Source organism: Mustela lutreola, chromosome 6, assembly GCF_030435805.1.
Source record: "Mustela lutreola isolate mMusLut2 chromosome 6, mMusLut2.pri, whole genome shotgun sequence".
NCBI classification, from domain to species: domain Eukaryota; kingdom Metazoa; phylum Chordata; class Mammalia; order Carnivora; family Mustelidae; genus Mustela; species Mustela lutreola.
The window spans coordinates 141,504,128-141,530,600 of record NC_081295.1 but is presented as its reverse complement, the minus strand read 5'-3'; the positions used below and the strand labels follow the sequence as shown (position 1 = coordinate 141,530,600).

The 26,473-nt window shown below is 38.4% G+C and overlaps 1 protein-coding gene across 1 annotated transcript in view; it reads left to right on the top strand.

Moving 5' to 3' along the window:
- The window catches only part of LOC131834722 (uncharacterized), a 224,048-nt gene extending 201,448 nt beyond the window's left edge, over window positions 1-22,600 (top strand). Inside the window, exons 12-13 of the mRNA XM_059179359.1 lie at window positions 12,344-12,550; window positions 22,469-22,600. Of these exons, the coding sequence (XP_059035342.1) occupies window positions 12,344-12,550; window positions 22,469-22,573 (312 nt within the window). The 3' untranslated portion in view covers window positions 22,574-22,600. The remainder of the gene's footprint in view (window positions 1-12,343; window positions 12,551-22,468) is intronic.
- Window positions 22,601-26,473: the final 3,873 nt, after the last annotated feature.

The window sequence follows — 26,473 nt, the reverse complement described above, 5'->3', positions numbered from 1 at the left end:
AGGGGTGCCTGGGTGGCTCATTCAGTTAAGCATCTGCCTTGGGCTTGGGTCCTGATCTTGGTGTCCTGGCATGGAGCTCCACATTGGACTCCCTGTTCAGGTGGGAGCCTGCTTCTCCCTCTCCCTCTGGCCTGCCCCAACTTGTGTTCTTTCTCATTCACTCTGCTCTCTCTCTCTCTCTCTCAAACAAATAAATAATTCTTCAAAAAAAATAAAAATAAACAAGGAGATGGGCTTTTCTTTACAGCCAAGCACTCTCCAAATGTTTGTTCCCCATCGCTCAGCTTCAATAATAAAAAACACAGATATAGCTATTTAATTTATACATTTATGCCTTATAATGAATATAATCTCCTAGCTTCATTGAAATGGTGGGCAACAATATTTTCCTCCCACTTCAGAGTTTTAAAATATGCCCTCAGAGAAGCAATAGAGACAGAGTTTAAAAGCCTGGGTTTTGGGGTCAGATGTCCTTACAGCCATACTTTGGCCCTACAATTTACTAATTCATCCTAAGTAAGTTGGTTGACCCCTCTCCCTGCTATACTTCATTTTCTTCACCTGAGATTTGGAATAATAACCATCTAGGTTTATAATAAAGATTAAATGTAGTAATTCATGTAAAGTGGATCATTGCCTGTGTTAGTTTCTGGGGCTGCAATTTCAAAGTGCCACACAGTACACAGATTAAACAATAGGAATGTATTGTCTTCACAGTCCTGGGTTAGAATCCAAGGTTAAGGTGTTGGCTGTGTTGATCCTTCTGACAGTTCCATGTCTCTCTCCTGGCTTCTGGCAGTTTGAGGGCCATCTTTAGCATTCCTTGGCTTGTAGATGAATCCACCCAATGTCCGCCATTGTGTTTATGGGGCATTCTCCCTGCATATGCATGTCTGTCTCTGTGTCCAGATTCCCCATTTTTAAATACTTGTTTGCTTGCTTGTTTATTTATTTATTTGAGAGAGAGAGAGAGAGAGAGAGCATGCATGAGTTGCGAGCGGGGCAGAGAGAGAAGAGAGAAACTTAAGCAGACTCCACGCTCAGCATGAAGCCCATCGCATGGCTTGATAACACAACCCTGAGATCACGACCTGAACAAAATCAAGAGTTGGACATGTTTAACTGACTGAGCCACCCAGAAACCCACAGATTCCCCATTTTAACAAAGACAGAATTCTACTGGATTAGGACCCACCCTACTGATTTCATTTTGATGGACTGTGAAGGCTCTAAACCCTTATATAAATAAGTTCACATTCCTAGGTACTGGGGTTTAAGACATAAATATCATTCAGGGGAACACTATTTGATCCACAGTGTGGTCCCCATCTCAGTTTATCCCTCAAGGTCAGCCAGAGTGATTCTTTCTATGACGTCATAGATGTTACTCTGTTCACAAATATGCAATGGTTTTTCAGTCTAATCAGCATAAAAGCCATCATTCTTTTCTTTTTAAAATTTTATTTATTTATTTGACAGAGAGAGACACAGTGAGAGAGGGAACATAAGCAAGGGTTTGGGAGAGGGAGAAACAGGCTTCCCACTGAGCAGGGAGCCTGATGTGGGGCTCGGTCTCAGGACCCTGGCATCGTGATATGAGCTGAAGGCAGATGCTTAATGACTGAGCCACCCAAGCGCCCCAAAAGTCATCTTCAGTGGTCTTCATATCCCCGAATGCTTGACTTCTTGCCCCAGACTTCTATCACTCTGATCTTTTCAGATCTTCTTTTTCTCCCCTTGCTCACTTTGCTTCAATTCTTTTGGCTTCTTTGCTTCTGTTTGATCATAAGGCTAGTGTATGCCCCTCACAGCCGTTGTACTTGCATTTCCTTCTTCTGACATTATTCTCCCACTTATGTACATGACTGATACCCTTCACTTCATTCGGACTGATTCTGCGGTCTCCTTCTCAGAGATTTTTTTTTCCCTGAATAAAATAAAAAATAGCAACAATATAGCCTTTTATCATTCCCACTCCACCCAGTGCCTCATCCTTTACACTGTTTCCTTTTTCACCATAGCACTTATGATATATTCAGTTACATATCTTATGTTTTCCTCCCTTGGAATGTCATCTGAGTTAGATCAAGGATTTTGTGTTATTGGTTCAGTTATGTGTCTCCACATTCCCCTGGTACAAGTCAGGGTTTCAGTGAATGGTTGAAATGCGCGAATGTGCTTTGACCAGAGCCTTTTACATAATGAGTCCTAAATAAGTATTATTTATAATTCTTATTCTTAATTAATCTTTCCCCAAATAGCTACTGCTGTGATCATTCTTCTATATGCTGTTTTCCTTCTTTTTTTATTCTGCCCCGGAAATTTTATGCTCAAAGAGAGAACTATACTCAGAACAAAAGGATAAGTCTGATGATGAAATCAGGAAACTGACAAAATCTTGTGAAATATCAAAAGGTGTTAACATTCTGGAAATTTAGACTCACTGAAAGTCACTAAACTAGAAGTTTGGTTGAAAGATGAATGTGAATTTCCCCTATCCTTATATTTTTCAAGATGATATCCTATATCTTTCTAGGTAGAACTTTTGTTAGTTCCAACTCTCAGCTGAGGGGAAATGTCCAGCATGGGCCCCTATGGTCATTATTTGCACACATGATTTAGCCCTCCTCAAATCTTTTAGAATTTTTAGTCTCTTGTAGGGCATTTAAAACGTCTTCGTCGAAAATGAGAGTTACCTACATTTGGGTCTCACTTCCCATGCTATATTGTGAGTTTCATGGAGCCCCAGGTAATAGGGTTTAACCTGGATATCTCATGACATCTGGCTTGAATACGTGACTCAAACATATCTTTGAATAATGAAAAAGGATTTAGGTGTTGTTTTTTTTTTTTTTTTTAAATATAAATGATTTATTTATTTATTTCAAAGAGAAAAAGAGCGTGCTCGAGCAGGGATAGGAGGAGAGACAGGGACACAAGCAGACTCTCCGCTGTGCAAGGAGTCCAAGATGGGGCTCCACCCCAGGACCCTGAGATCACAACCTGAACAGAAACCAAGAGTGGGAAGCTCAACTGACAGCCACTCAGGTGCCCTGACAAAAGACCTAGTTTTAAAGCACAAACAACACCTTCTGATTTCTTTCATAGTTGTGAAAAACAACTGGAAAATATTCCCTGGTCCTGTAAGAGGAAGGTATTAGATTAAATACACTCCTTTCCACCCCTGACTCCCATTAAATCACTACCATTCCAATCAAAATAATATTTCTTTATTTGTTGGGCTGTTAATAAGGCAATTAATTATCATATAATGCATCATCGCTTTGGAGCAAAGGTTTATATGCGTGCAAAGGGGTGTTATTCCAGGAGAGTTATGACACAGGCAGTCTTAGGCGTGTGGGTGGAGTAGGAGGATGGTGTGATAAGATAGCAGCTGAACAAACTTCACTAAATTAGGAAATAAGGAGTTACAACTTGCATTGTGGGAAGTTGGTGGAGAGTTCATCTCACTGATGCTTCTGAAGGCATGGTCTTAGTATTTTTTTTTTTTTTAATGATATAAAAGAGGGGTTGTTTTGCATATCCATTTTGGAGTTGGAAAAAATGAATCCATTTCAGCAGCTTCAAAGATAAGCATGCAAAACAAAACAAAACAAAACAAAAATCAGAACAAAAACAGGCTGCCTTCAATACTGAATTGATTCAAATCACTTAATTCATTTACATATCCCTTCAGCAAATCGAAATTTGGTGTCCCTTATGAGCCAAGCTCTCTTCCTTTTTCTCACGAAGCTTACATTTGTGTGTGGGAAGAGTGTGAATCTATAGTATGGTTGCTAGTAACACTTTTAGCAAATGGTATGATGAAAATAAGGCATAGGGTTTGGCCGAGGGTTGGAAGGGTTATTTCATATGGGGGGCGGTCAGAAGAGATGCACTGATAAGGTGACATTTGAGTAGCATTTTTAAAGGAAGAGAGTGAGTTGGTAGGTGTCTGGGGAAGATTCATGCAATAGTCATTACAAAAGCTCATGTAGGAGCATGCTCAGTGTTTGGTAAATTTACTCTTACTGCTGCCAGCTCTCTCTCCCAGATTTTCAGCCGATTTATACTACCTAAGGTTTGGGGGGGGGGGGGAATGGCTAGGGTATAAAGAAATTATAATTTATATAGATTTGTTTATTATAGCTGATGCAAAAATATTTGGGCAACTACCTTTTGGGAGTAATTTTTCCTAAATAGAAAATAAAACACTCACACATACACACTTATACATAGAGACAACACCTCCCTCCATCTTTTGCTTGTCTTAGACTTCGGTATTTTTCTGCCATTAGAGAAAATTAAACTAAACGTGTGGGATAAGAATCAAGAGATCAGCCACTAGTATGGTGGTGGGTCCTCATTTGGATGAATAATTTCCTGATAGAGAGCTCACGGCACATCAAAGCAAAGATAGAGGTTTTGGTTGAATAAATATTTTTAAAAGAACAAGTAATCTTCATACTTGCAGATACCTGAAGCTCATTTTATCAATGATTTAGTGGCTTAGTTGGATGGATGGGTTTAAGTAAATTCTAGCCGGGTCTATGGATCATACTGCCAGGCGGCTATCCAGAAAGGAAAAAAAAAAAAAAGTACAGTTTAATTTCTTTATTTCTGGTAATTGGACTAAAACTGGCTGTCTTAACTAAGTCAGTCCAATTATTTGCCTTCAGTTCTTTTGGACCAGAAACTAAAATATTAGATCACAGAGAATTTCATTTTTTTTTTCTTTCTTCCTGGAATTCAGGGGAAGAAAAAGTCTCCTTTTAAATTTGATGATTTGAGTATATGGTGCAATTCTTTGGCCATGGTTTATATGTAATCAGGCCATAAAATTAAACATTTTTTTATCTGTGTGTCCATAGAGAGTGGAATAAATGAATGGAAAATACCGCTAACCACATCATCATGACCGCTTGTCATTTAAACAAATGCATTTGCCACCTGTGGGATTTATCTTCAAAGACCGTGGGTGGCTGGAGCAAAGGTTTTTTTGTTTGTTTGTTTGTTTTGTTTTGTTTTGTTTTTCATTACCTTTCTTCCTTCTGTCATCTTTTGAATCTCCTCTCTGCTTCTGAGCTCATGTTTTCCCTTTAGAGTCTTCTCTTCCCAGGGCTTCCCATACACCGCAGTGGGGCGGTGGGGTTGCTCTATGCTTGTGCTTTCTTGGAAACGAATCTGTAGTTGCTCACCTATAGCTGAATGTTTGCATACATATGTACAAGCAAAAGCCTTGGGAATAGCGCTAAGACCTGTGACTTTCTACTTGTGTGAAATAACCTGTAACTTTTTCTTTCATTTACTTCTATTCCCAAGAGCTTCGAAAAATATCATAACCAGAAGTCAAGTTCTTTGTGGTTTCCTAGTGTGTTTCTTAAGAATTTTGCAGAAGTGCTATGAAAAAAAGCATACATTTCTGCTAACAGATGCAAGATGTAAAATTTGGGGGTTCTTAAAATTAGAGATATTCACAATAGCAAAACTCACTATATAGTGTGTACACACCCACATACAGAGATATATTATCTTTCCCAAACTGCATAATTTTTACCTAAATTAAGCACAGGTGATTTTGTTTAGAAGTATGGCTTTCTGACAATGCAACATAGTTTATTACCTTTCTCTAAATTGATTCAAATTTACTTAAGTGCTTGTTCTATACTCCTAATGGTTATGTTAAAGAAAGAAAAAACGAAGGCATAATCATCTTAGTTACCTAATTTATTTGTAGGTAATCTTCTATTAATTTTTTGGTGTTCTATTTCAAAGCAACACACAAAATGAAGAAATGTTCCAAATTGCATCTGCATGGAAATAAAAATGTCTCGGTAAAAATCGAAAACATTATCAAATATGTAGTCTGTGTTTCCCAAACTTCTGATCTTGTCTTAGGTTTTAGTGTTCAGGCCAAGGTCATAGGTTACGTTCTTGTGTGAGCCAAGTATATCTTCATCCAAAAAGTGGAAACTATGGATAAGTCAAGGAACAATATCCATTTTATATTTGGAAAACCAAATCCACTCTTGCTATGTCTTTTCCATTCTGTGAACAGGAGTCGCCATCTTTTACTAGACCCAGCTCTTTGAAATGTTGACCTTTTTTATTTTTTATTTATTTTTAATTTCTAAGGATTTTATTTATTTATTTGACAAAGAGAGACACGCCGAGAGAGGGAACACAAGCAGGGGGAGTGGGAGAGGGAGAAGCAGGCTTCCTGAGGAGCAGGTAGCCTGATGCAGGGCTCGCTCGATCCTAGAACCCTGAGATCATGACCAGAGCTGAAGGCAGATGCTTAATGACTGAGCCAGCCAGGTGCCCCAACATTTGTTTTATTTATACCCGGATATATGATATTGGGGAACTACAGACACACGATTAACCATAGATTTGCTTTCAGTGATTTTAAGGGAAGGCATTGCTTTCTAAGCCAAAACAAGCACTTTTGGGTAAGACACCTATTTTCCTGAGACCCAGTTGTTTGTAATGACACATGTTCTCCCAAAGAAATGGTGAATAAAATCACCATCATCGAGGCACAACTTATTTGGAGTTCTAAGCTTTAAATACACGAGACCGAGTGGATCCTCCAGTATGACCTAGTTTCCTGACCCTGGTTCCCTCTTGCCGACTTTCCACACTTGTAAATAGAGTGCAAATTCCAGTGAGAAAAAAAAAAAAAAGAAATCCACCCAAGAGCTAGCCTTTTAAAAATGTATCTATGCAACAAATCTATGTACCACTGTGTAATTATAATAACATAAACAAATCCACTATAAGGACATTCACATCAGACCTAATTTCATGCTGAACTATTATAATGCAATTAACAGCCTCATAGTCCTGTTTTAATTAAGCTCTGTTGTGAAATATGCAGCATTTGAACCTGTTCCGGCCTGTTTTGTCTACCATTGAATTACTGCCCTTAACTTGTTTTTCTGCTGAACCATGAACTTCATTTAAGGATTATTGTTTGTGGGTTGAGCATTTTGTGGGTTGTTCTCAGCTTTTGTGCCTCCAGATTAAGCTCCTCAAGTGTGTCCTATATGTGTAGTCTCTACTCACTTCTCTTACTAGATCTATTAATTCGCTCTGGGCTCACTCGGATACGAAGGGACAGGGTTTAATGAAAGAGGAAAGAGGAAAGAGATTTCCGATGGCAGGAGAGTTCACTTGTGGAGTTACCTTCGGATTCCAAAGGGCATGGTAGCTGTCTTCTGGCCTATCATTTTGCAGAAATACCGAGTGAACTCCAATTTTCCATGGATATTATCCCAACTACCAAATAGTTTAACCACTCCTCACTAGGAAATGGAAAACAAAGGCATCTAGAGAAAATGTAGTTTATAGAAAAAAATCATATCCTGTTTCCTTCTTTTTTATCCTTCACCGACCCTATGCAAGAATGTCCAAGGTTGTCTGGTATTTGCCTTAACAAATCTTTCCCTTCCTCTATTTGAATTGCCTTCGTGGCCTGAAATAAAATTAAGTGAGAAATATTACATGGGAACAGTTACTAACGATCACAGGTCAGTTTGCCAGGAAGCCTGTTGCTCAACAGCTAGCTTTAAAGAAATAGAGCTAAATGTCAAGAGGGCACTGTTGCCGAGGATCACGTTCACCCACATGGATTACTCAGACGTGAGCTAAAGGACCTCAGAAAAATCGAATGGTGATTTCCTCATCACTCCTCACCTCTGTGTCCACCCTCTGATCTGCCTTTCTCGGATTTAGTTCCTGTTATAAAAATCCATGTTCTTCTTCTTCTTCTTTTTTTTTTTTTTTTTTTTTTACCTTGCCCTACTTTCTTAACCCTAGGGAGGATTTTAAGAAGGTTTCAAAGCTAAGCATCCCCAATTGCTTCAGGCTGTCTTCGGTTGTAAGTCAGAATATAAAGCAATTACCCGTAGGGTAGGATGTGTTCATGGCCAATGGGAGAATGTTCAATATATCAGCAGGTAACTGAAAATATTCTCTTCTGCGTGAACATCTGGTTCAGATTCTTAACCATTTCTAGTGAGGTTTTATGGGTCTCTCTTCCTCCCTTCTGCTCTGCTCTGCCTTCTTTTCTATGAGGAGGTGCGTACCCCAAATAATAGGGGTTTCACTTGATCCGCACGCTTGATTGTTGATAGATATTCGATGATGCTATCTTAAGAACTGCTAGCTAGAAGTCCTGAAAATGACCCCAATTGCTTTTTTTTTTACAACCTTAGGGTCCAAACGAGGGGAGGAAAACACACTCCAGTACTTTTTCCAGTTCATCTTCAATTCAAAGAACCTTGAAAAACTTCCATGAGCTATTGTAGTCTTAATGGCGGCAGAACTTGGGACGCTGCCTCTCCTCCTGTTTGTTTCATGACATACTCAACACCCCTTTTGAGTCAAGAAGGGTGTTTACAAAGTTCCCACCCTGACCAAGGATGGAAAACAATCTTCCCTCAGCTTCTTCCATAGGAGCACTTAACTGAAAGGGAAATTCAGCTTCCAGAATCATGTTTAGACACATCCCCGTTCTGCAGACATACACTAACTCACCAAGATAATAGTGTCCTATGTGATCAAATGTTTTACCCCTACAGTGAAATCCGAAGTGCCTGGGCTTTAGAGTCAGTCCAACCTGGGTTCAAATATCAGAGCTGTCTGATTATTGTTGGGGACTCAGGGGGCTACTATGTAATATACCATCTGAGCTATTTGAGAAAATTAAGGAAACACAGGAACCAGACCAAAGGCAATAAAAATGTCAACCTCATTACTGATAAAGCTGTTTGGAAGATATGGCTCTAGATCAGCTGCCAAGTGGGCTTGTTAATTCATCACCCCATAAGGAAGGAGAGTCGGCACAGACAGAGCTGGAATGCAAGGTCTTGCTCAGAAGAGGCTGGTCTTGTGAACACTAGACTATGGACAGGCAAAGAATATGGGGACTTCCTAGAAGCAGCTTGGATGGAACAGAACAAGAGGGCAGAGCAAGGAGGCTTCTCGGATTTCTTGTTCTGCATTCATCAGAGAGGACAATGCGTAAAGTTGTGGAGAGAGGCCAGGAGTGTAGGGCTCTCTGAGGCGAGGGAATAAGAATTATCTCTTAGTAAATATGACCACATAACTGTTGTCTGGACAAGTTGTTTCACATTTCTGAGCTTCAGTTTCCTAATCTATAAAATGAGAATAATATACCAACCTGGCAGACTGGCAACATTAAATTAAAATATACATATACTCTGTGTGTGTGTGTGTGTGTGTGTGTGTGTGTGTGTGTGTGTGTGTGAATTGCCCATATTAAGACCTGCCACTAAATACTGCTGACTTCCTTTCAAGTCTACCTCTCCCTTTCTTCCTAGACACTTAGATGAAAGATGTCTCTGGGCAGAAGGCAAGTTATGCTCTCTTCCCTAGGGCTAGAGATGGTTAAAAAGGAGAGGAAGAAGGAAGTGCATATCTAACTGGGTAAAAACTATTTTAAAAAATCTACTCTGCACGTTTTACTGCCCACAATGTCAAGGTCACTTACCTTTCGAAATGTGTTAACTTCTGAAGGCTGAGTTGCTGCTTTTCAGACGAATGTGCACATCTTCACAGACATTTCAACAGACCCACGGTGTCTAGGGGAGCAACACAGGGGGGGTTTCACTGCATTTCTCAGACGGAGAAGCTCTGATCTATCAGGGCTCCAATCTAACTCCCTTTTCACCAGTACTTGGTACAATGAGCAGAGACAGGTGGGTCTCTGGGACATGGCAAGCTTGTTCCCATCCCATTTATTTTATTCTGCTTTTCCTGAAGCTTAATCTTCTACATCCAGAGGTTGGGAAACATCGGTGAATGGGCTGCCTTTAACGAAGAGAAGGAGAGACATGTAATATCTGGCCTGGAGCTGTGTGCACGGGGTGGAGAGCTACGAGGCCTCGGTTTTGATCCCACACAGACTTCTGGAGGGGCCTGAAGAGCAGCCTGTCATCACTCATCCCCTGATATTACCTGGCGATGTGTGGTGTTGCTTCACATCCTTACCAGGCTACCACGCAGATGAAGCATTAGTTATATACATTGATTTATAGTTGCACAGTTGCTGCCACAGTTATGCCATAGTTTAATGAATTTCTTCTTCATGTATGTTCAATGAATGATTGTCCCTCCTCAAATATGCTCCCTCTCCGTAGCACATTTCTGTGGACTCACAGAATTCTGGGTCTGTGGGGTCTCGTGCTTGTTGTGACCTTTGAGGTGTTTCTTTTGGTCACAGTTCATAACGACCTGGTGACCAAACTCTGATGAATCTACCTCAGGAAAAGAAATCATGCACTCTGTCTCCAATCTAACTGCCACAGCCCAAGCACCAGGCCTCCTCATCTGTCTTGGGCAGAATGAGCTCCAAGCTCTCATCCTTCTGGTCTACCCTCCAACTTGCTTCCAGCTCTCTTATTCTAAAATACAAATCAGTCCTCTCCTCTGCTCAAACCACATCACTCCCCCTTTGCAAATTATGCTCAAAATAGCCTAGCCCAGAAGGTGACAGTTTTGCAGTCCCAAATGATGTTTCCAGCCTTGCATCCGGGTCTTCAGGTCCCTGCTACAATCCAGTCCGCTGGACCATTCCTGGGCCCCGGAATCCCAGCTGCATTTGCGTATCAGCGCTGTTAGGATTCCTGCTCCTTTGCCAGAAACATCTTTGGCATTTTTCATCTCCACTGCAATCCTGTGAAGGCCTTGAGACCCAACTCAAAGCTCATCTCCTTACGAAGATCCCTTCTGTGGACTCACTCACCAAAGAGGAGTTTTCCATGAACTGTATGCTTACTGTGAATTCCTGCAAGCGTGTTTCAATTTCCTCAGAAACCTAAAATAGAATGGATCCTCAGGAAACTTCTGTTTTTAATTATAATAGACCTTGATCTTTCCTCTCATGAAAGCCATTTCAAGACGTTTACCTCTTCTTTACCTGTTCATCCAGATTTCAATCTTGTCAAAGAAAAAAAAAATTGCTAGCTGGAATCTTGGGAGTTTATTGTCAATTACGGACTTGAAGTAAACAGCAATTGGCCAGAACTTTCTTTCATATTTTTAAAATCTTTCTGTCTTTCTGAGGGTTTAAAATATTTGTAAATCTTCTTAGGAGGAGTTAACTTTGGAGCCCATGTTTGGTCTGGACTGTCTGCAACAACAGATAAACATTTTCTGCCTCAGAAAAAGCCAGTGAGGAAAGAAATCCATTGACTCCTTTCCTCTCTCTGATCCTGAAACTACTGGCATCTGCAGATATGGAAATTGGAAATTATAGAAAGCATCTATGTAACTCAGTGGTTGTAGGCAACGTGAACAAAGATATCAGGAGACCAGAAGCTTTATTGGCCACAAACAAATTTTAGAGTGTTATAGTGTAATCTTCATCACTAGTATTTTACTTTTTGAAGATTTTATTTATTTATTTGAGAGAGTGAGTGAGAGAGAGAAAGGATGAGTGAGGGGCAGCAGGAGAAAAGGGAGAGAGAGAAGCAGACTCCCTGCTGAGCAAGGACCTTCCCCCCCCCCCCCGCCCCACCCCTTTGTGGGGCTTAATCCCAGGGCTCTGAAGTTAGGACCTGAGCCCAAAGGCAGAGACTTAACCGACTGAGTCACCCGGGCTCCCGTGCCCTACTACTAAATTAAACAAGCAATAAAACAGTGTCTTTTCCACTCATTCATAATTCAGTTAATATTAATGAAGACCCCACAGGTATGTTGTCTCAGAAAATGGAATTGTTACCTGAGAAATCCTACTAGAAATAAAGTCCTGTAGGTATAAGAGTCGGGGACATCACGAAGGAAGACTAGAAGGTAAATATATAAAGTATGCAAAAATCCTGCCCTGTGCACGTCAGCAAAATGCATCTTTAATTTATCTCGTTACTGTCTCGATGATGCTGGAGACTTAGCACTTAGCACAGTGAGAACAAGGAAAAAATGAGCAGGGATGTCTTTTGGATGAGAAAACACAAACACCCGTTCATAACACCATTCGTAAGCATTTTTTTTTTTTTAATCAACATTGTCATTGTCACATCCTGCTTGATCTTCCTACTTTGGGTTAATATGGGAGCCAATTACAGCTTCATCTGTGTAGAATTAACTTTATGGAGCACACACGGGGGATTTGTCTATCTTCACCACTTAGATATATGTCATAAAAATATGCGTGGAATGGAGTGCAGGCATTGCAGATAGCAGCGACTTCCAGATTTATTGTAAAATCATTTAAAACTGGTTATGCTCTTACCAGAAGTTAATTAATTTTTTTTTTCTCTTCTTTTCTGGGGCTGGGGGGCTTGTGGCGGGGGTGGGGGGGCTTATGTCTCACTAGGTGGCAGTGTATGATTATATCTGGAAAAACCATGGCGTCAAGTCCAGAATCTCCAGCTGTGACCTCCAACAGCAAAATGAAATTTCTGTGTCTGCACTTGGTCCAGGGGATATTACTTCTCGTGTATCTATATACACCGTTTATCCCAGTGGGTTCCAAGAGCTATACCGCCATTTTCTCCGACTCCCTAATGGCGCCATTGTTGAGGTACGTTCATATGAAAAGATTTTAATGCAAGTTCTGTGTATGTTGTAGTGCATGAATGTATATGTTTGTGTGTGTGTGTGTTTATACTTGATTTCAAAGGCTTCAAAATTCCTTTGCAAGCATATAGTTAATGTTTCGAATACTATAATAGCCTTGAAGATATGTTTTAGTGTTTTCTAAAGAAATAAAAGTATTATGTAAGAAGTAATTTTCTGCAGATATATTTGAGGAAGAGAGACAGGAAACAAATCAAGGGAAATAATTCGGGATTCAGCCCATGAGAACTTTGATTCAGGTAGCATTTGTGATTACCCGTAGATTGCTGAAGAAGAGTCAGGGTCCATGGGCATACTTCAATGCCTCAGGAAAATATACAGTCCCTTGCTTAAATGATCTCACACAAAATGAGTGAGCTGGTGGCCATTTCATATTTTTTCTATGAGAAAAATCTTAAAAAAATAAAGTCCCCATCCCTAAATCTTTTAAAATATTAAAGGAGCCCTTAGCCACCGTCTTCAGGCCTTGATTTCCCTTAAAAAGTTAGAGTCCTCAGGTGAGTTGAGTTTAGTTTAAAAAGGAATCTCTCGGGGTGCCTGGGTGGCTCAGTGGGTTAAAGCCTCTGCCTTTGGCTCAGGTCATGATCCCAGGATTCTGGGATTGAGCCCCGCATCGGGCTCTCTGCTCGTTGGGGAGCCTGCTTCCTCCTCTCTCTCTGCCTGCTTCTTTGCCTACTTGTGATCTCCATCTCTCCGTCTGTCAAATAAATAAATAAAACCTTTAAAATTTAAAAAAAAAAAGGAATCTCTCACATTGCACTGTATTCTTAAAATCCACATTTCATGGCATGGTGAAACCCGAGGGTTGGTCCTATTTGCACCAGTGTTGTTGAATTCTGAAGTCTGAAAGAATGTTATTTCCCATTAGATGGTGGAAATAAAATGTAGAGGAGGAGGAAAGTTTAGATACATTTCATGTCGGCTTCCCTGGTCATGTTGGCATGAAATCACTTAACAGTGGCACAATATTAATTGGTAAGAATCTGCAGAATACTTCATGCTTTCCCTATGGACTCTTACCACTGTATTTTTGTTATAACATTCATAAAAGTCTGTCCTCTTACAATTGCCTTGAATAGAACCTTGAGGAAATTTCAAGTGGCTTAGAGATCAGGGTTGCATCTAGGGAGTTTCTCCTTAACTCTATAATCCCAGTCCCCTGACAGCATTTGAGTACTGGAGCCACTCACAGAGACACTCTACTGGGAAAAGCATAGAGGGGCCAGGCAAGATTCTCCATCACTTGACCTCCTCGCTCCCTTACTGAGGGGTGAAAGTGACAGAGCAGTGTATACTGCAGTAAAGCAACAGGTGGGGAGATTTTGACTGTATCTGATTGAATTCTTTGAGGGTTTGGGTCAAGGGCTGCTATATGTACTTTGGCACATGATCCTTTTTAGATTTCTGGAACCTTTGCTTTAGGAATCACCTTAAGGAACAAAACTGTCAGCTTAATTTTTTTTTTTTTTTGATTTTTTGTTGTTGTTGTTGTTTGGTTTTTATTTTTGTTTTTAATTTGCATAGGCATGTGCTTATATATGTGTACGCACCATGCAATGGAAGACCTGAAGAAGCCAGGACACTAAGGATGTCTCTGCTTCTGCTACAAAACATCTTACGGCAGTTTGCCGACCTTGACCTCTGAGCAGGAAGCCCTGGCATGAGGTGGCTCATTCCCAGGAGCAGAGCGATCCCCAGGGCCCTCGGATTCATTCACTTCTGCATTTGCTCAGAACCTTGCCTTACTCACTTCCCATGCTCTCTGCCGACATTCTTATCTGTAAAACTGGGTTATGGAGACTTAAACCGCCTGCCTCATAGAGATTTGGGGTAGATTAATGGGATCACATCTGCAAAGTACTTTTAGTTCTTTTTATAAAAAAAAAAAAAAAGGTGTAATAAAGATGACAAAGCATTATGGATTATGCAACATTAAATTCATTCAACTTGTAAGCATCTTTTTTTCCAAGTACTAATAGTAACATTAGGCTAAAAAATAAAATCACTTCTGGAAGGATTTAATGATGGAGGCAATCAGGCTCATGGGCCCCTCTGACCCTCTGTCTATGTTTTCACCACCTTAGGCTTAGTGATGGTAATAATACAGTAATGGAAATGGCCCTCAGCACTTCTGAACCTGTGCCCAATAGAGATTCTAGCAAATTCTAAACCAGCTTTCCCCCTTTTTGCAGACCCCAGCACATGCCTGCACGACATCCTGCTTACCCGTGGGTCTGCAGTCTACACATACTGACTGATTTCTTCATGCTTTACGTTACATGCTTTTTGCTCCATGAAATTTGTGTAACCCATTTCAAACAGACCTACCCCTTGCACCTTCTCTAACACTGATCTTCAGTATGACATTTTATCTAGCCTCTCTAAACATGTTCCTAGTACGAAGTTTTATCTCCTAGAGGACAGGTGTCCTAGGAACAAGTTCTAGAGCAACTTGAAGATTAGACACTTGTTCTTTCAGCCTCACGTCTGGTTACTCAACACTCATCCTGGTCTCCTCTCTATCTCTCCGAACCCTTACCAGGTACTTCCAGGTGTGTTACTGACCTTTTGAACTATAAAGCCTGAAACGGAAGGGTATTCGAGGCTGGTCTTGTCCTCTGCAACCTCAGTGAGAAGTGAAATTAGTGTATTTCTTCCTCAAAGATGCATGCATTGACAAGAAATTTCAAATATCAACAACTAGGTAGAATATACTTTCCAGATGAAAGATAAATCTATTTGACTTTTAAAAATTATGGTTTACAAATAGTCTCCTACTTGGATTAAAGTTAACTTCTACCCTGGAGCTTACTCTCTCTGTGCTAAGTACGTTATTGATGCTCTAGGAAATCTGTTAAATTGCATTGACTTTCTGGGTGCCAAATTGTTCTACATGGTTGGTAATCTGGCACTGTGATATCCTTTCGATTAAGGATGGAGACTTCTCACAATTAATATTGTGCTGCTGTTAAGTGATTTCATGCCACTCTGACCAAGGAAACAGACATGAAATGTATCACATTATGTGAATCGAGGGAACTTAAACTTAGGAAATCACTTAGACCCACTTAGAGACACCTGTGAGATCCAAGCCACATTTTGAATGGATATTCTGACATAGGAAGAAATAGGTTGCTGTGTCCAAGCTTAATTTATTCACAAATTAGATGTGGCAAAACCCATAAAATAAAAATGGATGAAATTTTGCTTCAGCCTTATAGCCTGAACACTGCTTTCAAAGGTTTTATGGTCGTTTTTAAATAGGATATCCAGTTATCTAAATTCCTTTTTCATTTAACACAGCTCTAACCTGTGACAAGAGTGATCTTGAAGTCTCTCCTTATCCTGGTATGAAATATAGGTCGTATATTAACCTTTTTTGGTCTCAATAAAACCCTACCGATTTGGGTATGAACAAATTATCTTCAAGGTTTTATTTTTATGGAAAGTCATGTTTTTAGAACAGAACGAGTTCTAGTCTGAAGAGGTCAGATTTTGTGAGTCTGATACAGAAGTCATAGTAAAAAGGATCTTTCCTATTGATTTGTGTTTGCTTTTTTTTTTTTTTTTTTTTTCCCATCCAGGGCTGTCACCCTTGATGACCTCACCCTTACTGTGTTCTGCATATTTTGCTTTAAAATGTAAGGTCCTGGGGCACTGGGTTGGCTCAGTTGATTAAGCATCTACCTTTGGCTCAGGTCATGATCCCAGAATCCTGGGATTGAGACCTGCTTTGGGTTCCCTGCTCAGGGGGAGCCTGCTCCTTCCTTCCACTTGTGCTTTCTCTTGCACACGCTCGCTGTCTCTCTCTCTCTGTTTGTCTAAATAAATAAATAAATAAATAAAATCGTAAAGGAAAAAAATGAGGTCCCCTCCATCCTTGTCGAGATCATCATTGGTCTGTCTGGCCATGAGCTCCTTTCTTTAATTCTATTTTTATCAGCCCCATCTGAGCTCAGTGTTGCCATGGACTCTCAGAGAGCAATGCTTCATCTCTGCTCCATAGGTAGGTAGGATATCGTGTGTGTGTGTGTGCGGGTGTGCGTGTGTGTGTGTTTTCTGAATAAAGTTACTTTAAAGTTTTTAGTGCTACAAAACCTAGAAACCCAGGCAAGACTAGAGCAGATTCATCAAGTCACAAATAAGTTTACCAATCCCAGGGTATCTGTCGCAATTAAGAAAGTCCTTGGAGCATTGGTTGGGGTGGAATGGGAAAAGGTTTTTTTTTGTCATTAGAGGCAGTGTCGCCCGGTGGTCTGAGCAGAGAAGTGGGAGTCAGGAACTCAGCGATCTCACAGAGGCTCTGTGAGACCCAGATGAGCGGCTCCAGGCAAGTCTCTGCGCCTCCAGAGGACGGGCTCACCTACTTTGAATCTCCCGTCTGAAGAGCTCCTTACCCAGGGCCAGGAGATACACAGCAGGAAGCCTCATTCCTTGTCTGCAAAATGAGAATATTAATACTTGCCTAAATAACACATTAACCAATTAGTGATTGTTAAGTGCTCTGCTGATAGAAAGCAGCGGGAGAAGAAAGGCAAAAAAGAAAAATGGAAACACAATTTTGTTATTAGGTGGGTTTTACTTGGCTCTGGGCTTTTCTTCCACTCACAGAATTGAGTGACCACACAGTGCAAAGAGCAGGTGCCAAGAGAGTGGACCTCACCTTTTTTGGTCTCAGTGAGAAGACAGCAGATGAAGCTGAAATGTCCCCTGCCAATCTACAAAATGCTTGGAATAATCCGAGTTGGGGGGAAACTACATTTGGTCCATGAGTCAGTGAGTTGCAGGGGGACATCAGAGAAATGACAGAGACTTTTCAGTTTTAACTCTTATATTTTCGTACCTTTCTGGAAGACTCTTCCGTGAATTTCGAAGTCCCACCCCCCATTCATCTACTACAATGACCAGTCGGCAGTGTGTGTGAGAGAGAGAAATGTATGCACTGATGTGGAAGAGAAATCAAGAGGACAGTAAAGGAAATTGGGGCTCTCTGGAGTATATTCATGAAATGTGTAAATTGCTGATGATAGCTTTCATTTTCATGGGAGAATTTCTTCCATCCAAGCTTTTCCTTTGTTGAAAGACATTGCATATGGGAAAGAAAAAAACATTCTTTTTTTTTTTTTCATTGTATGGATTTGCCTAAAGAAGATACTAAAATTAATGTACTCATGTGAATGGGAGAAAGTCACATTTTTATTCCTTAAATTTGGACCACTACATTTCTAGCACAACACCTATGTAAAAAGATGCAGTGAGTCCTTTGGACACATTTACTTATGTGACGATATTGGAAATATACATTAAAATGAATTATGGCTTTGCATAAAATATTGTTAAAAATTTCAAGTGCATTAATGTCTTTTATTTCTGGTGTTCAAATTCAAACTTAACAGTTACCACTTCTTTTAATTTTTTTAAAAAACAGGGTCTTGATACTATTTTGCCTTTTTCTTTTGCTACGAATGATTGGCTAATAAACTGTAGAGGGTCACCATTTGTCTATCTAAAACTTGGGCCCTATTATAAGAAATATTTAAAAAAAAATCAGAATACAAGAGCAAAGAGGAACTCAATGATCAGACTAGTATTAGAATATAATGTCACTTATAAGACATTTTCCTGTCCTACGACCACAGAAGTCTTACATAGGCACATTTACTGATCTTTTAAATATATATTTAAAATTCATATAATTGATATAAATTAAAAAATTCATATAAATTCATAAAATTCTATATATGAATTATGTTACTTGAAAAATTATGTGACAAAATTATTATTCCCATATGTATGTGTCAAAATAAATGATTTTATTTGTCCATAATAATTAGGTCAGTATAACTTGCTATGAGATGTTTTGCTTTTCACAAAACTAAGCTAGACAATTATTCCCTGAAGTTTAATTTATCATATAAAAATACCGATATGTACGTTATTATATCATATATAATGTATGTGTATATATATATAAATATATGTATACATACATATATATGCATATATATAAACTATAAGAGGGAAAATAACAATTTTTTCAAAATTAGCATCCTATAATTATTAGATAAATATACCAGGTTTCAGCTACATTTTCAGGAATATATAAGAAACTTATAAGAAACTATTTCAATGATAAGGTCGAATATTAACTTTTAGTGACTAAATTAATGTTAGTATAACTATGTTTGGTTTCTGTAGAAAATCATGAAGAATTATTTTGGTTCTATTTATTGTATATTGATTGTATATTGTATAGCATTTAGAGACATTTTAGAGAATCTATAGGTCTCTTCTGAAGCCACCACACTTGCCCTATCTTGTAAAATATTAAATTTACCTGTACCTTATTTATACTGATAAATAATTTGAGACAATCATGCACTAATAATCTCTGGTTTATATAGACCTCATGTTTTTTATTTGTGTATATAAGAAAAAGAGTGATCAGATACTATTTTTGAAAACACACATAAAATTATTTTCAGCATTTTAGATTTTCTTTGAGTCTTCAAACAATTAGACCTTATGAAAGCTGTAGAAAAGATTTATTATATTATTACATTCAAACATCTATAAGAAATAATACATACACGTCTGACATATCAGAGAAAACTACTTCCCAGGATTTTAAGTCATAGGAAATGTTTTAAAACATATATTAAGTATAAAAAAGCAGTGTTAAAAATAAGCTTTAACATAGTAACTAAATGTATTGCTTAAATGTCTAACACAAACATTATAGAAGGGAAGAATTAAATCTTTATTGCACAGTTGATAAAGATGGAATATTTTACCTTTAATAAAAATTTATTTACTTTTACTTCTGAATATTTTCCTCCCCTATTCCATTGGATTTTAGAAACCAGATCTTGAAGGGTGAAATGGAAAATGTAAAAAATGTGAAAAATCATGTTTTTCTGTATTTATTAGTCTTAAGTTACAGTAAATTTGGAAAATTTTGAATTTTTGTATAAAAAATGTTTTAAATCCATGTAAACAAAAAGTCAGTGTTTCAGAGAAGCATTTTCAGAATATGCCATGATACTACTAATCAGTGATTTTTATCTTGACTCCATTTGGTAAGGCTAATACTCATTTCCTAAAAGTTCCAAGATAATTTACTCATGAAAAAAGTCAACAAAATTATTTTTACTTATATCTATTTGCAGAAATATAATGAAAATATTTTGGTGCATTTTGTAACTGTATCCTTTAGCTTAAGAACTATCTTCAAATGTGCTGATTCTTTACCTCTTAGAATGCATGGATATAGAAGTATTATGGTTTCTTCTATATGGTTCATGGAACAAATTCTCCTGTAATTCCCTGAAGCAATTATTTAATGGTAATATGCTAAAACAGTGTAAAAAACCAGTTCATAGTGTCAGTTATTTTTACATATTTGTACCCAATAAATTATTTTTAATCCCACATTTTCCAAACACTGGTATCAAATCATATAAGCTTATTTATGTGCAAAATCACATATAGTATGCTGAATGACACTTAAAAGAAATGAAACAGTAACAGTAGCTTATTTTCTGAAGCAATTTTGACACTAATGCTAAATTACAACTTGGAAATATCTAGCATTTTTACCTTTATGAAAAAAGGCTTTTTACATATTTAACATAATTCCAGGGAAAATAAACTGGAATTATGTATAAAGGTATGTACACTGTAACCAAAGGGCATTTATATTCCCCTGTAGAATACTTACAATGATTTTATTGCCATTTTGTGTCATTTTCTAAAGGATATAAAATACAGCCAGTAAACAAACTAGACTTTAGATTTAAGCTGACACCTGCTCCTTCAGAAGCAATATTCAGATATTTAATCTAAGAACATCGACTATTTTACAACCAAGTAAAGGATACTTTTGCAAAAATAAAAGGACTGTTTGCTTTGGCTTGCAATTTTCACAGCTGTGATGACCCAGAGGGTCACCATGACCAGTGCCCCATCGTCACAAAGTCCCACAGATTAATCCCACTGTCAGCCCTTATTCAACTGCTTGGGGAAATTCACATCAACACTCTACTTCTTTAAAATGCAAAATACCCTTTCTCTAAAACAAGGTTGATTCAATCCATTACTTAGATAGAGTGTCATATTATTTCTGGTCCTATTATTGAAGTCTATGGTTGTAATAGAATTTTAATAGACTCTTTACCCCTAGTTCAGATTGCTGTACTTTAGGTATAGCAATCTGAATTCCACTGAGAAAAAAAAGAAAATTCTACTTCATCACAGAACCATAGCGGGTGTAACTAAGCCTCCCAATATTGTTGTGTAGCTGTGGTCAGTGAATTAGTGCTATGCCTACATGGGTTTTGTTGTAAGGGGATAAATTAAATCAAAATCTATCTGAAATGCCATATCTGATTTATCATTCTTCATCTTCCTTACCATATTTATGATAGGCTTTGTGGAATTCTTGTGAATGGAGATATACTACTGAGTAAGGAGAAGTCCCAATAATTCATCTCTTAGAAGACAAGTGATGATTGAGATTGTTTCTCTGAATCTAATTCTCAGCCACAAAGAAAATGTAAATTTTCTTTATAAATGACTGGAAACTTAAGGGAAAGTGACTTAGTTGTTCTGTTATTCCTAATTCTGGTAGAGGCTGAGTGCCACCCAATTTGATATTAAGAATGAACATTTTGGAAGTTCTGAGAAACAACAGGCATGATCCATAGTATGGAAGATCTAAAAGGGAACATATCTCAAGAGACATGGAAAAAGCTCTCACATAGTGATTCTGACTTACATATTTAGATAGTTTTGGAAAGAAAGAAAATATGGCATCTAAATAGGTGCTGTTATGTCATTTCTGGAAAAAGGGTTTCTGATTAGCTTACTATATGATTTCTAGCCCCATTAGGAGATGGAACTACTTTCTAGTAGTTCTAGAACGAAAAAGAAAAAAAGAAAAAAAAAAAAAGCTCCTGTAACCAAAGGAGGAACTTGTCAAATAAGCAGATGTCCTCTTTGCTATCCAGAGAAATGCATTCATTCAGCCAAAGTGGATCTAGATGTGCCTCCCTGCCTTTTTAACCAGGACAGCCTTCAGCTCAAGGGCCATAAGTTCTAGGGAAAACAGTCATTCAGCAGAATGCTTGGAAATGCTAGATACCTTCAAGATGTAGGAGAGACATATGAAGTCAGTGAAATTGATGAGTATTATAAACAACCCAGGAATAAACCCAAACTGTGTGTGACAAGTGAAACACAATGTTGGCATGCTTGCTAGTTGTGTTCAAAGATAATTAGCCTTGTATATACAGAAAGTTTCTCTAGGGACAATGAGTTCCTACTAAAAGGAATGCTGTCTTGTGTCTTCCCCCATATGAAAACAGTTTTGTTTTTGATCCATTTCATCACACAATAGTTATTAAAGGAAAAAAAAAAGAAAGAAAGAATGAAAGAAAGAAAGAAAAAGAGAAAGGCCAAAAAGAAAAAAAAAAAGAAAAGAAAAGAAAATCCCAGTCTTGTATTTGATTTTGACATTTTTGATTTCCATAGAATTAGGACAATTCACTTTCCAAATGTATTTTAATTGCTGATTATGACCCTGAGTTCTGTACTAGTAAATGCTATGCAGGTTTTAATTTATATTTTTGGTGTGTTATACAATGCCTGCTAAAGTCAGAAGTGAAACCGAACCATAAAACCTAAAAGGTAATCCTCTGATAAACTGTGGAGTTAGGTTAACAATATAGAATTTGGGGGGATTTCCAAGCTGTGATCTTGGGGGGAGGAGGTAAGGGAAAAGTCACAGCATTTGTTCATTCCACCTAAATATTTCTTTTAAATACGGTAGGTTAATATATACCATTTTATCACCACTTTTCAGGTGTTTGGTGATGTCCGTGGCCTAAGGTTTATCCCCACTGAAGTAGTCACAGCGATTCAGGAGCATATCAGTGAACTGGACGATATACCAGAAGACTCCTTTTGATATTAAATCAAGAGAAATGAAAAGAATCCACTAAAATAAAAAGGTAGTCTTTTTTACTGATTAAATATTTAACTGGGCTGTATGTGACTGTATCTTTCTTTCCTCTCTCCCTCCTACCCGCTTGTTTGCTTACTTACTTTCTTTCTTTCTTGATTTTTATTTGTTTTTTTGACAGACAAAATGAAAGGGAGAGCACAAGCAGTGGGTGTGGCAGGCAGAGGAAGAGGGAGAAGCGGGCTCCCTGCTGGGCAGGGAGCTGATATGGGACTCCATTGATCCCAGCAAGGGGAGATCGTGACCTGAGCAGAAGATAGGGGCTTAAAACCAACTGAGCCTCCCAGATGCTTCCATTTTTTTTTTTTTTCTTAAAGCTCCACAGTGGTGTGCAAGTCTTGTGAGAGTAGTGCAACTTTCTCTTTTTTCTGTAGTCTTATAATATGTACTTTATCAGAAGTTAATAGCCACTATTGGAAACAACTGTTGGAAGTCATGATCATCCCAATTACATTTTTCGGAGAGCACAGAATCCTGTCAGTCTTTGTTAGTCTAGAATGATACTTGGTTACTGTAGAATTTAGAGTGGTAGGATACCATTTTTCACTTTCCTTTATAAGTGATACTCTTTCATTTGGAGGGAATAAAGGGCATGGCCAGAGCACAATAGAACCAAATCTAAATAAATCTCTTTCCCTTTTTATTTAGCTGAAAACTTTCACATTTTTTTTTAAGATTTTATTTATTTATTTGACAGAGAGAGATCACAAGTAGATGGAGAGGCAGGCAGAGAAGGAGAGAGAGAGAGAGAGAGAGGAAAGCAGGCTCCCTGCTGAGCAGAGAGCCTGATGTGGGACTCGATCCCAGGACCCTGAGACCATGACCTGAGCCGAAGGCAGCGGCTTTAACCCACTGAGTCACCTAGGCGCCCTCACATTTTTTTTTTAAAGAAAAAAAATGGATTTTTTTTCCATTTTTAAGGAAAAAATAAATAATAAAAATGAAGATCCCATAAATGAGTTGGCTGGTGTTCTAAGGTGACAACAACCAGCCCTCAGATGCCTGGGTCAGATACATGCTCCCTGAGTATACCTCAACTCTTTCTAAATGGACCAAATTAGCATACGTCCCTTTTCAGTTCTTATGTTATCCCTTTTCTTTTTTACTCCCTTGCTTTTCTGTCTTTCATCAGAGGTTCGGAATATGATTTATGATCGCAAATGGACAATGAACCATTAGAGGGTAGATGGGTCCAAAAAAGTCCTGCATCATGAAGAATGCTTTGCCTCGTTACCAAACAACAAACACAGTGGATGGCTAGGACCTCTGACCTTTCTCTGCACCTTTTACAAAGGGTGTGCAGATATTTAAAATCCACTTCTCTCAAACAGAAAGCTCTAATACGGTAAAAATTGGTTCTTCTAATTAGGAAACATGAACTCATCTGATCCTGGTGATTTTCCATTCTGGGCTTTAATCATTGTCTGATTTATAATGGTATCTTCAGTCTCACATAAGATGATTGCACTGAGAATTACACTAGGTGTTTGCTCTATTGACCAAAATTAGCATATGCATATACTGTCTATATTTTTCATCCTGTATAACTATTATTGAAGGCAGATCAACACACAGTAATATCTCTGTCAACGGAACTCAACCTTACAGAAATGAATAAATATGTCAGACACCTTTTAATAGCTTAAATTAACATACATGCCCACTTCAGGTAGTTCAACTCTTCTTTCAAGATGAGATTTGTGAGGCACCTGGGTGGCTCAGGTGTTAAGCATCTGCCTTCCGCTCAGGTCATGATCCCAGGGTCCTGGGATGGAGCCCCATTCTGTAGGGCTCCCTGCTCAGTGAAGACTCTGCTTCTCTCTTTTCTCTCTGTTTCTGCTTTCTCTCTATCTCTGTCTCTCTCTCTCAAATAAATATGTGAAATCTTAAAAAAAAAAAAAAAAGATGGGACTTGAACATCATTATCATTGATTTTTTTTTCCGTTGTCACCTCCATTCTTGCAAGTATAATTGGTTACAGTTTCAATTACCAGGAATTTACTTCCGCTTTCCCTTAAGGGTTTTGTATTCTAATTATATACTTCTGCCTTCCGCATTTCAACATGGAGCATCTGTGGACAGAGAATTTCTCGAATGTATCTTCCTATTGACAGAACTTAGAAAAATGTTGGGTACATTCAGGGGCTAATAAACATTTCCTGTTGAAAAGATGATGTGAAAGAGAGTAGGTGTGGGGTGGTGATAAAGTCAGGTCTAGGGCACCTGGGTGGCTCAGTGGGTTAAGCCTCTGCCTTCGGCTCAGGTCATAATCTCAGGGTCCTGGGATCGAGTCCCTCATTGGGCTCTCCGGTTGGCAGGGAGACTGCTTCCTCCTCTCTCTCTGCCTACTTGTGATCTCTGTCAAATAAATAAAATCTTAAAAAAAAATAAAGTCAGGTCTTCATGGTGTCCTCATTTATAGTACAAAAAAGGCTAGAAAAAGAAGAGGGAGGGGCTATGCAGTAAAACCAATTCTATGAAAGACTTAAATCAGTGCAAAATACACAGAGGAGGAATAGATATATACAAATCAGATTTTTGTATCTTAAGCTACGTTTCATTAGATCCTTCCCTCAAGATGATAACTCAAGTAGTGTTGAACAAACAACATGGTCATTTTTTTTTTTTTTTTTTTTTTTTACTGAGTTGTCGTTCACTTAACTGAATTAGTAAAAATGCCTGCTGAGTTTTTAAATCTTCCACTTTTATTTATACTCCCTTCACTAAAACTTAAGCTTTATGAGGGCAGGAATCACCATTTCCTTTATTTAATAGTTTTGCTCTCCCCAGTCCTTAACACTGACTTTGAACTACTAAGTGCTCAGTTATTTTTTGTTACATGAAAGAGTAAAGTCATAGGTCAGGTCTCACTAACTTTATAGTTAATGTACAGCAAACTGAACAAAGAGTGCAGAGAATAGCAACAACACCACAAAACACTGTTCTTTGTTGTGTGTTTCCTTTAGGAATTGGTGGCCCCAGTGGCAGGACTAGTATAATAAGAAAAGCATTATTTTCTGGCTCCTGAAGGATGACCACGGCCACAGCATATTTCGTAATCCAAGGAGTCTCTTACTACATTATTGCATCACATGTTGTGCATCACATGTTCCATTTTAAAATGGAAGTCTGTAGTGCTTTGTTGCTCTTGTTGCTTTATATTTGTTTTCTTTGCCGTTGAACTTATCTTACTGAGCATTAAGCATTAAGTAATAGATTCAATACATGAGTCATTCTAACACCTTTATAACATGTTGTGTGTATGTGTGTGTGTGCTGGGTGGAGAGTGACAAACATGTTTTCTTAAGAGTTCTTTCTTCTCGTTGAATATGCATGGGCTCAGAGCTGTAATTCAGTCCAAGACTGAAAGAAGTATTTGGCACTATCTTACCTCTGAAGTTAATGTTGCATTTGCATTGTTATTAAGATAAGCTTTTTAATTTAGGATTTTTTTTTAAGATTTTATTTATTTATTTGACACACAGAGAGAGATCACAAGTAGGCAGAGAGGCAGGCAGAGAGAGAGGGAAGCAGGCTTCCCACTGGGCAGTGAGCCCAGTGGGGGACTCTATCCCAGGACCCTGAGATCATGACCTGAGCCGAAGGCAGAGGTTTAACCCACTAAGCCACCCAGGCGCCCCAGGGTTTTTTGTTTTTTGTTTTTTTGGATGTACATATATGGTTAGGTTCTTAATAGAAAAATTTAAAAAAATAAAAAAATAAACTTTTTATTCTTATAGTCAATTACTTTCATCGTCTTTGGCCCTTTATGAACTGCAGAAAAGAAGTCCATGGATAATGAGAGATAGAAAGGTCATTATAAATAGATGGTCTATAAAAACAGAG